This window comes from Miniopterus natalensis, chromosome 3 (genome assembly GCF_054644295.1).
Source record: "Miniopterus natalensis isolate mMinNat1 chromosome 3, mMinNat1.hap1, whole genome shotgun sequence".
NCBI lineage: Eukaryota > Metazoa > Chordata > Mammalia > Chiroptera > Miniopteridae > Miniopterus > Miniopterus natalensis.
In genome coordinates this window covers 98,326,795-98,339,640 of record NC_142083.1, presented here as the reverse complement: position 1 = coordinate 98,339,640, position 12,846 = coordinate 98,326,795, and the positions used below count along the sequence as shown (strand labels likewise).

At 42.8% G+C, this 12,846-nt stretch overlaps 1 protein-coding gene across 1 annotated transcript in view; it reads right to left on the bottom strand.

Annotated features, from left to right (window-relative positions):
• Positions 1 to 12,846, bottom strand: part of IQCK (IQ motif containing K) — a 74,053-nt gene that overhangs the window by 60,371 nt on the left and 836 nt on the right. The window contains exons 2-4 of the mRNA XM_087815227.1: positions 8,818 to 8,882; positions 7,054 to 7,183; positions 5,486 to 5,583 (exon numbers count right to left, since the gene is read on the bottom strand). Coding sequence (XP_087671353.1) covers positions 5,486 to 5,583; positions 7,054 to 7,183; positions 8,818 to 8,882 — 293 coding nt within the window. The remainder of the gene's footprint in view (positions 1 to 5,485; positions 5,584 to 7,053; positions 7,184 to 8,817; positions 8,883 to 12,846) is intronic.

Sequence of the window (12,846 nt, the reverse complement as noted above, 5' to 3'; positions counted from 1 at the left end):
TCCCACTGTCCTTAAAATAAAACCCGCAGCTTCACTGGCCTTGTGACACAGCTGCAGCGAGACCTTGCCAGCCTCACTTCCCAACTCACTGCTCACTCTCCTCTGGCCTCCTTTCCTTTTCGTCCCTGGAACAGGCCACTGAATTTGGCTGCCCTGAGTCATTAAGGAAACTTGAAAAGAGTTGTATGTATGCTGCATAAATCAGTCTACACACAGGAAATGCCTGTACAAATACCTATAGTTGGCCCACATATACACTTCCACCAGCTATTTGTACAAAGTAATCATTTTCCGTTTTTTATCTGTCATAGAGTATATTTAGTTTAACAAAATACAAAACATTGCTAGCACCCAGCTAATTTCACAGCAAACCTAAAAGGTCCACTGACTTCATTTATAGATGGCCATTTCAATGCCACTTAAATCTTCTCTACGACTGTTTTACACAGAGTTGAAACACCCATCTGGGAAAAGGTTAAATAAATCTATTTCACTTGCTCAATTCACATCATGAAATGCGCAGGGTCTCCTCTTAATGCGAAGGCTGAAATAATTCATGGAAATCACATGTGGAAGGTTCAGTCTCCCAATTGTGATCTCCTCCAAAAATTAAGGAATAGAAGAATACCTGCTTATTAAATAAGCTGAATTTTATTTTGAGCATTTATGAGATTTAAATATCTAATGATAAGCAAACTATAGGGTGTCCCAAAAATATATATATATACACACTTTGAAAAATTATAAAGGCAGTGTTTATTAAAATACATTTCATTTTCAAAATTGAGCTATCAGCTGGTAAAGTGTGTATACAGTTTTGGGGGACACCCTGTATTTGATTAGGATCTTTATGATAAACTAATTGGAATCCAATTCATAATATTAAAATGACATATATAGAAGAATCAGATTATTAATGAATCAAAATCAAGCCATCTAGCCTGCTTTTCCAGGGAAGAGCTGGGTTGGAAGTAAAGTCTGCCTGCTTCAGGTTCTGAACACCGGGCCATGCCCCACAGACTCTCATTCATGTGTGCAGACACAGACACACCCACACCAGGCACGTGTGTAACTGGCCAAGTGCTCTGTGCATAGTGATTAGGCACTGCCTCCTGCTCTCTCTCTCTGCTTTATTCCCTCATCTTTTTGGAATACCATGGTCCTTACAGGACAATCTAAATGAAGGGCTCTGCCGCGCCTGGCCTGCATGAGGGCCTGGTCTGGTGACTGCCCCAGACCTGCCCAGCTCCTCACGCCTCTCCTCCACAGCTTCCAGACCAATCTTTCCAATCAGAATCTGGCCTCTGCTTTTTTAAATCCTCATCCGAAGATATTTTTTCCATTGCTTTTCACAGAGAGTGAAAGGGGGAGAGGGAGAAAGAGAGAGAAGGAGGGAGGAGGGAAGGGAAGGGGGAGGAGGGAGGGAGAGAAAGAAAGAGAGAGACAAGTATCGACGTGAGAGAGACATCAATTCGTTGCCTCCCGCACACCACCTCCCCACGGGGTCAAGCCTGTAACCAAGGTATGTGCCCTTGGCTGGAATCAAACCTGGGACCTTTCTATCAGCTGGCCGACCCTCTAACCACTGAGCCAAACTGGCCAGGTCTGGCCTCTGCTTTTGGCAAGCCCTTAGGCCAACTTGCAGCATGGTCTAGTGATCAAACTCCTAGGCTCAGGAACTTGGTTTGAATCTTGGCTCCTGCCACTTAGCTGCACACTTGAGCTCACTGCTCAACCTTGGTGCTGCACAGCCCTCATCTGAAAGATGGCAAAAAAAGCAGCCAATCGCAGGACTGCTGGGAGGATTAAATGAGTTCCTGTAGGTAAAGTGCTTCGAACAGGGCTCTAAAAGCGCTAGGAACTACTATTCCTGAATTCCAGCCTCGATCCTAGAGGATTTGCTCCCTTCTCTGCTCTCGCTCCAACAGACCTAGGCAACCTACATATGCAGTCTGCTTCCCTGCAGAGGCGACAAATCCAGACACTGTAGGGACAATCAATAAGCTGCCTCTTACGTAATCACCATGGCAAACTGCCAAGCATTCCCTTAACTGCTGTCTTGAAACCAGACCTTGATTCTTAAGGAACCATACTCATTCACTCATCCAACAGATATTCAGTGGGTCCCTCCTATGTACTACCGGGGCTACGTCACACAATGAAACAAAATAAAGAGAGCAAGAAAAAATGACTAGAAGGGCAAATGTAAATCAGCAATTGTTCTTTAGCAACCTAATATAAATGCTTTCAAGAAATAATTTAAACGGCCCCAATAAGCAATGAATTATGCTGCTGTTTAACAGCCATTTGGATTATAGTCAGTTGTGGTGACAGACAAGAACGACCGGTTATTAATTCTGGCTGGAGGCCAGTTATCATTCAGTTTAAGCATCTATTCACAATGACAGGATGTGAGGAACAGCTGAATCAAGAAAATGCAAGTCTGTGTACAGATCTGGATAACAGCAGTGCCACTTGGGTCTGACAAATGTTGAGGTGGCAATGATGTGATTTTAAGCCTTCAAAAATAACCTGTAAGACTGTGTGATCAAGGTGGGGTGGGGGATGAGATGAGGTGGGAGGGTATGGAATGGAGAGAATCAGATTTAGTTAAGAAATCCTAAGTCAGGAAATAAAATAAGCTCATGGTAATTCACCCATCTTGCCTATGAACAGCATTCAAAATACTGAGCTTCTCAGCCCAGCCTGAAGGGGCATGTGGCAGGACACTGACGTCCCATCATGATGTCATGAGCATCCTTAAATATGTCCCCTCATCCTCCTGGTAGTAGGAGCACCTCTGTCATCCCTTTAATAGGTGAATAAACTGAGGCTCACAGCTTACTTAGGGCACTCTGCAAGGGAGTAGTAGATTTTGAACTCCAGTGTGCTAGGCTGTCTTTAAAGTTTATCAGTTCTTGCAAGTTTAATCATTTGAATGAGCCACATTTTCTACATTCCTTGATCATTCATTATACATTTAAATTTTAATGCTTTATTCCAGTACCCTGCAGCATCTGATGGTCAGAACATCCCAGAGGCAGCACATCTGCGGAATGTCAAAAGTGAAATAAGAATTGACATGAGGATGCCTCATTAATTTCCAATACAAAAAGGAATTTCTCTGATTCTTTGAAAGCATTTTATCATTGCCTAGAGACTAAAACTATTTCTACCGCCCCTTGCTGCAAAATTATTTATGGGTAAACATTAGAAATGCAACCCTCAATGTGAAATCTTAATTACTGCCCTTTTAGCTGGTTTTTGTGTCCTCGGAAGGGGTATAAATTAGAATAATCACAGCTGAATAAATCTGAATAAAGGCTGCAGAATTGAATATAGCTGCCCTATGGTCTAGATGTGAATTCCCAGCACCAGACCCACTCTAGTTGTTTTGCCACATCCACTCTTATTTCAGAGGAGCAAAAAGTTAAAAATAAACTTAGTTCACCATTATCCTTCAGCTACTGAAGGCTTCACTACCAATCTGGTTTTTTTGAGGGTAGGTCCATATCTTGTCCTTTTTATGCCCCAGGGCCTTGCCCTGTGATCAGCACACAGAGGGTTTATAACCGTTTGCTGAACAGTACGGAACTTGAGTGACTTAATCTGTTTTCAAGCATTTTTTACTTACATTCAAACAAAGGTTATTCCATTGTGCTCATTCCCATTGTTTAATTGCATTCCATCCTTTGTGCAGTCCAATAAAAGGTATGGAACACTGAACATACTTTGGCCAATAGCAAGATTAAAACAAAAGATTCCTGAAATGTGACTTGTGAGGTTTCCCTTATTTAGCAGCAGGTCCTAAAGCCAGAGACAAGGCCACTTGACAATGGCAGGCCAGGCTGAGGGCTCTGCTCCCTGGCCTCCAGCCTTACTCCCGCTCTGCCTGCCATACCTAGGCCCTGTTTACTGCCACATGGGAGACGAAGGTCAGCTTTGAGTAAGAAACAAGAGTTAAGTTGTCAGGGAAGCCCAATGAGCAAAAGAAAAATACATAAAAATTAGGAGCAGCTTAGATTTTATAACCTAAGGCAAGTCGCAATCTGTTCTCCAGAAAATAGCTATGAACAAAAAAAAACCCAGGTATTTTCTGAAGCTATTTAGAGGACAGCCTTCAACTTCCATTTCCTGGGAGGGATGAAAGCCCAGGCTCGAGTGTAATCCAGGCCTTGGATGGAGATGTGCTTAAAGGCTCGGCTCACTAGCTGGGCTACAGTAGATGACATTCAGCTTCTCTGAGTTCCGGACCTCCTCCATAAAAGGGTGTTGATGTAAAGGGGCTCTGGCTTAGGGGGCTCTTATAAGGGGAAAACGAGATGACTTCACCAGTGCTGCCACTCAGTGGTCAGCTGATCAATGAGAGAGCTTCGCTAATCGCTCATACTATTACTATGATCATGGTCATAATCAAACCGCAGGTGAAAGGGGAGCAGTCAGTACCCAAGAAGCTGACAGCTTTTTCTGTTTACAGTCTCCTTCAGCAGAGCACCCTCTGCTGTTAGTGAAACAGGGATCTGATCAGTGTGGTCTTTCTTGGTTCAATCAGGATAACCCATCTGTGTGAGCAAGTCAGTAGAATGAGGCAGGATTGAGGTTCCCTTTGAATTCACCTGTGTCTCAAAACTAAGCATTTATTTTAGAGTAATATAAAAGTATTGTCCCCTCAGTATATAAAATACCATCAGGGCAGTATTCAGTTCTTCTCAGGCAGAAATCCTGTGCTAATGGGCAACCAAGCAGATGACACCATTAACTGTGAATGTTTTGAAGACCCTGAGGCATGTCAAACTGATAAGGATTTGCACTAAAATTACTGCCCCCCCCCCCCCCCACTTTTCCTAGTATCATTTTGCAAAGTGCTTGGTCAATATTAAATGTTGTTGCTATTTTATTCTTTTCACGTGGGCCACCAAAAATTCTATTATTAAAAGTGTGCAGGCAACACACATACCCAAAGTATCCTGTCAAATGCAGAAAAGAGGGAGTCTCAAAGCATATTTATGTGGGGCTGTGCAGGATCAGAACTCATCTCACACAGATGACTGGCTGCAGGGTGAAAACGACCAGTATGTACCGAGCACTAACTGTGTGCAGGCCTCTCCTGAAGCAAGTCACATGCATGGCATTTGGCACGAAGACGAACAGGGAGAGGCCAGAGGTGGGCAGATCAATCCAGAGTGGGATAAAAGGTAAGGGGCACTATAATCCATGCATGTAACAAACAGGAGAAACAGGCCCAAGAAACGTGACAGAAAACCCTTCCAGAACCCAAGTGGCCAGACAGATGGCAGTGCATGTGTGTGCACCACTCCATGCCGTGGGTAGAGCTGAGTAAGTGAACCCAAACACAGGCTTTCACTCACAAAGGAAACATTTAAAGAACAACTACTTGATGGTACTGAGATAATGAGCCACCATATGATAAAAATGAATTCTTGAACATTTAAAAATAAAATTAAAATAAAATAAAACCACTGACCTCAAAACATTTTTCTTTCTTTGCCTGGTGAAGCAGGCTAGCTATACCAGGAAGCAGAATTGGAAAGATGAACGTTTCCAAATATTCTTTGGGGGGACCTAAAAAAAACAGTAAGATTCCTGCTGAAGATTCCAAATGGCAGTCAACCAATGGTCAATGACGCCAATTCAACACCAACAGGAAACCCCAATTTGGGGTGCAGTGAAGAAGGAAACTTTATTCAGTGCAATACAGCTCAACTGTGATAGAGCACAGCTACAAGGCAGCCCTGGATCCAGGCCCTTTCTGGCTGGACAGCTCTGCTCAGCTCTGCTCTGCTCCGCTCTGCTCTGTCCTGGGCCAGTGTGCTATGTGCTGCGCTGCTCTGCTCTGCTCAAGTGAGACATCTTCAGTGTTTCAACTCAGCTGGGGAAAAGCAGTCCTCAGTGTAAAGGCAAAGTGTGCTCTTAGGGCCAGGGAGGCTTCTATACACAGAAGTCCTGACCCTGGTCCCTGATTGGTCTGGCCTCATGCAAATAACTCCAAAGCCTTGCCGTTTGATTGGTCCAAAAGGCACTGCCCTGACTGGTCAGAATACAGCCGCTCTGCACAGCTCCAACTGGGTGGGGAAAGCCTCAGTGCTATTGGTTGAAATAAGGATTCCAGGAGCTCCTTTATAAGGGCTGGCTCAGAGGGCAGAAACAGTGCAGGCAGGCAGGTCAGTGCAAGCAGTGGGCAGTTTAGTGTTCTCCCTAAGGCATGGCTTGCATGAAAGGCCCGTTTAGCAATGGCTTCTAGACTCTTTTTTGAAATTTGAGCCCAGTTAGATACCAAGAGCCCTTCTTAGTAGGTGTCTTCATTCTTAGGGTTCACATGGCCAAGTTAATGCAAGAGAAACATTTGCTCTGAACCAAAAAAAGTACTGTCCATGAAATAACATGACCTTAAATGTTACTCCAGACTGCTGAGTTGGGCTGTATTACTGAAGAAACTTAACGTCTCTTTTGCACCTCTGTAGCCCAGTGAGGATATAGGCCACATGCTACCCAGGGCTAGGGCCACAGGAACAACAAGGCCAGTGTGGCTCAAGGGAAATGAGCAAGGGGAGTGGGGTAGGAACTGAAGTCAGGAACAGGGTGGGGGTACAATGGATAGAGCCTCACGGCCACAGTAATGATGGTGCTGGTTGCCAAGGCCCAAAGCACACTAGCAGAACAGAACAAACCAGCAGGAGAGGCCCCCAGACTAGGAGGCCAGAGGAACTGGGGCTCAGGCAAGAAAGCTTAGGAAGCCTATATCTCTGGCTTCAACCTACAAAGCAGGACAGCATGGTATTTTCTCCTACTTTTTATATTTTTGCCCCTTTGTATTTAAAGCAGAATCAGAGTATGCTAGTTATTTATCGTCATTATTATATTTCACCCTTAAAGATAAATCAATGGAATAAAGGCTATTTCTTTTAAAAATTAAAACAAGAACACATTATTTATGTGGTCTCCCTGGGTCTCTTTGTCCACTCCCACCCCCACCCTGTGGTTTTCCAGTGTTACAAGCCCCAAACTATGAAAGAGGAAATCATCTTTACTTACATGTTTTTGGATTAACTTTTTCCAATTTAACTTGAGGGCAGGGTACATATGAATCTGTGCCCAAATGAGAAACTGAATAAAGGTGCTCTGTATTGAAGCCACGGAAAACTGTTTCTTCCATTGGTGAAAGCTGGTGCTGGGTGGGGGGAAGAATCAATTCATATAAATAGCTTAAATAATTGCATTTTCTTTCATAACCTAACACAAGAATAAAATTCTGCATCACACTTTAGGTTCAAGGGGACACACTGAGTACAAATCTTTGTCTCTATTCTCTCCTGAGACACATAAATGACAAATGAAGACTAAATCTCTAATAGAAGAATACAGGGACCATCAGTGGATGAGAGATTTGCCAACATTTCCAAAAGAAACAGGGATGAAGGGTGTCATCAGGTAAGAGAGAGGGGAAGCAGCAGCCCAGAACGCAGAGTACGAAACTGCTCTGAAGAATGGGAGTCCATCTTCCCACCAGGATTCCAAAGGGCTTCAATGCTCAGGGGTTCAGTTCCTCAGAGGGTGAGAATGGAAAGGGAATGAGAATAAACAAGAGTGAAAATCTGGCTGGGGCTCCAGTGGCCTGCTGCCCCCATTTCCCCTCCCCTTGCTCCTGCCCCCTTCAATAGACATAAAGTTAGGCTCACAGAAGCATTTTTACCCAACTCTCCTTTCCAATGAACTCTTCTATGAACAAATTAAACAAACAGCTTGGAAGGAGTAGAACAACTCAAGGTGCCATAATGGTGGTCAAAAGACAAAAAAATCCACCTAAATTAATTTGGAAGTTCCCTGCCTGTGGACCCTGAAGAAAAGCCTTCCAGTGGTCAGTCACTCCCCATGAGCTCCCAAGCAGTGTTTCTACTCATAGATCTATCTAGAAAACAAACCCATATGTACAACAGTAGAAGAAAACCATACCAGCTATGTAGAAAAATCCACTCGGGCCCTCACTTTAAATTTTGAAACAGTCAAAGCTTCCTACCCAGATAAAGAACATCAACAGCATGAGTGACCAAGATCAAGATCTACAAAGAACTGATCCTGGAAGAAGCACAAATAATTTAGGGAAGGGACTGTGATTAGCATCTGCAGAGAAATTTGAGAAAACATTGCATCCATAGAGCAAGAATGCTATGAAAAAAGGTCACAGGACAAGGCAGTTCTTAGACACAAGGTTCTCGAACAGCAGCAGCTGCAGTAACTAACATACTGGAAATCTAGTCTTAGGTTTTGGTCCCATCCCTATGACTCTGCTAAAGTCCCTTCATCTCTCAGAGTCTTGTTTTATTTTAAACTTGGTTAAGTTACTATTTTACTCCAAGTAGAGTGCCTGAGGGCCTCTCTTCCTGGATGCCCTGTTCTCCACCCTCTTTCCTTAATCCAGTCGTCGTCTTGCCTATTTGAGCATACATGGGGAAAAGTGCTCTATCTGCAACTGTCCCCAGCATGGACATGGTGTTGACTCCACTGGAAAGGCCTTTTTCATCCAGGATCTCATTTGAGCCCCACAGACGCACCGTGAGTTAGTCAAGGATTATCTGATCCATTTAACAGATGCGGAAACTGAGGCTTAAGAGATTATGATATACCCTTTAAGTCACACCGTTAGTAGCAGAGCTAAGACTGGCCCACATTTCTGGTTCTAGTTCCAGTGCCTTTCCTAACTCATGACACTGTCATGACACACTGTGTGACGTTCATCAGCTATCAGTGCTATTCTCATTTAAGAGCTTTTCATTTCAGTTGAGGTGGGGCAATACTCACCGTAATCACAGCTTCCGGCTTGATTTTATATCCCTCTGGAAAGGGAGGCAGCTCAGCTTCATACTCTAAAAGGAGTGGGGGGGGAACCCTCAATTCCATACGTAATTGCAGTTTATGATGTAATTTTCTTTCCTCTAAATAAAACATTCTTAAATTTTATTTTGGTTGGTGGTTTATAGAAATGAGAAACAACTGGCCATTAGAAGTTAATAATTCATGTGGACTGCCTTATTTAAAAAGAGTCCAGGCTTTATGTAAAGAGTCTGAGACTTTTCCTGAGAGAGTACAACTTTAGATTTTGCCCCCAAATTATGAGAGAATGGGAAGGGGGCCTAAGGGAAGAATGCAGCACACAGCGAGGAGAGGTGAGAGAAAAAGAGGGAACGTGAGGGCAGAGTAAGAGACAGGGAAGACTCGCCATCCTAGGCAGTCACTGGTGGGCCTGCCAGTCTGGGGTACACGACAGGAAAAGCAAGGCCATAAACCCTTGCTACTCAAAGTATGGCCCCAGAACCAGCAGCAATGGCATCTCTGGGGGGTTAGAAGTCCAACATCTCAGGCCCCGCCCCAGACCTGCTGAACCTCAATCAGCATTTGAATAAAATCACAGGTGACTTGTGTTTGTTTTCACATTAAAGTTGGAGAAGTCCTGTAAGCTCCCGCAGCTTCTCATCCTGGCCGCACATTAGAATCACCTGGCAGCTATTTGAAACTAACGATGTCTTGGCCCAACCCCAGAAATTTTGATTCAATAGGTCTGGGGCAAAAGCCTGGGAATGAGTATTTTTAAAGTTCTCCAGCTGATTCTAATACGCAACGAGGGGGAGTACCACTGCCAGGTTCCAAGGCTAATCACAGTCAACCTCTTGGAGAGTTTAATGCAAAGAACATTCCACACAAGCTCTGCAAGGTAACAACTATTGCTGAGGGGAAGAAAATGCTCATGTCCATATTAGTTATACCCTTAAAGGAAGGACTGATAAAAATATTTCTGGAAAGTTCAATGTTTTAAAGGTAATTGTACAGTTGCTTTGCATTAATGAGGGAAAACAAAGTTTCTGGGCAAGAGGATATTGATGGAATACAGTTGTATTAGACACAAGTTTTATTTCATTATCTAGTTCCTTATCAGATAGTAGAGCATTTCTAAACAAAAACATTTTTTTAATTCCTAAGTATCAGGCTGGCGACAAGTATGCCAGGCTGCAGGTGATAAGCAATTTTGATTCCAAATACTAGCTATATTCATTTTCTATTCTGTGTAACAAATTACCACAAACTTACTTAAAACACAAATTTATTATCTCTGTTCCTGTGGGTCAGGAGTCTGGGTATGGGTCAGGTCTCATCAGGCTGAAATCAAGGTGTTGGCCATGGCTGTGATCTCATCTGAGGGCTGGGGTCCTCTGCAAAGTTCAATGGTTGTTGGCAGGATTCAGTTTCTTGTGGTTGTAGTGGAGTCCCCATTTCTTTTTTGGATTTTGATGAGGACTGCTCTCAGCTCCTAGAAGCTGCCCTTGGGCCTTGTCACAGGGCAGTTCACACATGGTTATTTGCTCACTGAAGGCAAGCAGGAGTGTCTTCTGCTTCAATCTCTTTGACTTGTTTGAGGTGCTCACCTGATTAAGTCAGGCCCACCTATAATGATCTCTCTAATTTAAATTCAACTAATTACACTTAATTACTTCTGAAAAGTCTCTTGACAGCAATGTCTAGATTAGTGATTGACTGACTAATTGGGAGGTGAATGCGCTAGGGGAATGTGGGGGGCTGGGTCATCTGAGAATTCTGCCCATCATAATAGTTCTAGCTCTACCACTTTTTCCCCCTCTCAAAGAAGCATGCATATTCACCCTTCTTCCCCCTACCCTTTGAGAATCACCAACATAGTGTGAAAACTATCTGAATTTAAGATACATATATTTATAGCTTTGTCTGATTCAAAAAACTTACTGTGAGAAAATTCCAAATAATACAGAGATGTCTTATGTAGAGAGTGTAAGTCACACAATGCCATTGCAACCAACAGCCATTGTTAGATGTGGCATAGATCCAACCTAATCTTTTCCACGCATTTACTAATATACATTTGTAATGTACAAATACATTTATTTACTTTAGATCTCCTAGACTAGGTCAAATCATCCAAGTACAGAACCTTATAACACTGTGTCCTTTTTCTTCACAACTCATATTAGTTTTACCTTTTTTGGAATTTGTAAAAATTAATCTCTTTAATAGACTGTGTTTTGTGACGAAATTACCTCAGTCTGGCTGTGCTCACATCACATTCCCACAGAATTCTTGTTGAATGAAGTAATGAATGAATAAATGAATACATGAACAAAACAGTACGGCAAGTTACTTCTGACCCTTAATCTACTGATCTGTTCATCAATATTTACTGAGAGTCCACTATGTTGAATCTTGGACATCTTTTGAGGCTGCTACATATATTACATGCCACATTTATTTAGCCAGTGTATTCTTAGTGGGCATTTATTGATCCTAATACAAGTGGCTCTGAGAATACAAAGCCTTGAGTTATCACTGGAAAGATGAAAAAAAAAACACACCAAAAAAACAAATGGAGACCATTTATAAATAAGTTATCTTTAGGTGACTCCTGCCCTGCACACACACACAAAGAATACTAGTCAGGTAGGATAAAGGTCTTGTTTAAGTTAGATATTGAGTTTCTGACAGGTATTTGCTGTGAGGGTTTGCTTTTTAAATGTATATTTCCCAAAAGAACGTAATACTTAACCTCAAAGATAGGATTACCACAAAGCCTGTTTTTCATGTTTGTTGAGAGAAACTGAATTTACTCACTATGTTTGTTATAGAAAATTGCACTTGTTAGAATGTTTAAGAAATTGGGCTTATTCATCTAGGTTATAATAATTAATGTGCCAGTGTGTATAATTCACCATCTTGACCTCATTAACTTCATGTTGTAACTCTATTGATTCGTCGGTGGCATCGACTCCCCTGCTTTTCAGAAAGGACCAAAACGCCTCGTCTTTGCTTTCTCCCTACAGGCCTGTTTGACCAAAATAAATCCCATGATTCTAAAATGCAACGCAAACACGCTTCTTTGTCAACAATAACTAACATTTATTGAGCATGTCTAAATGCCGGGCACGTTGCTGAGCACCTTTGCATACGCCATCTTATTCGACCCTCACAACAGCCCTGCGAGGTAGGTGCAAGGATTATCCCTCTCTTATAGATGAGGCTGAGCAGCTTCTCTAACAAAACACGACTAGCAAATCGGACCATGGAGAGCTATTTGGCTTGGGGAATTGAAAGTTCTGGGGAAAAGACAGTCACAATAACAATCTTCAAATATCTGACTGGATTCTTTATGGTAGAGTGATTAGCATGTTGGGTCACAGCACCAAGGAGGTCAGGACCAATGGGTACAAGTTATAAGGAGGACATTCAGGATGAAACTGGTTTTTCTGGATATAATGCAATGTAATGCTTGAAGGAATTTGAGCACTGGGTGGAAGCTGAATTGGATGGCCTTTGAGGCCATCTATCAACTCTGAGCCCACTGTTCTCTCCCTCCTCTGTATTTCCCACTTCTCTCAACTCATCACTCTCCTCCTGCCTGGACCCATATACCGGTGCATTCATTCTATTTTCCATTCAACAAACATTTGCTGACCTGTACTGTCCAATACAGTAGCCACTAGCCACAGGTGGCTACCTAAATTTATTAAAATTAAGTAAAATAAAAAATCCAGTTCCAGAATTGTACTAACCACATTTCAATTGCTCATTAGCTGCATGTGGCTAGCGGCTACCACATTGGAAGGTTCTCCGGGACACTGCTGTTTCAGATAGCTGAGGCAGTGAGGAGAGCCACAAGAACGAAAAATCTAAGTTCTTGGCCTTGAGGAGCTCACAGCCTGGGGGAGGGGAGAAAAGACACCCCGCATTACTTCTTAAGAGCTACCATTTATTGAGCTCTTGCTGTAAATCGGTCAGTTGGCTAAGTACTTTCCATGACCATTCAGGTGC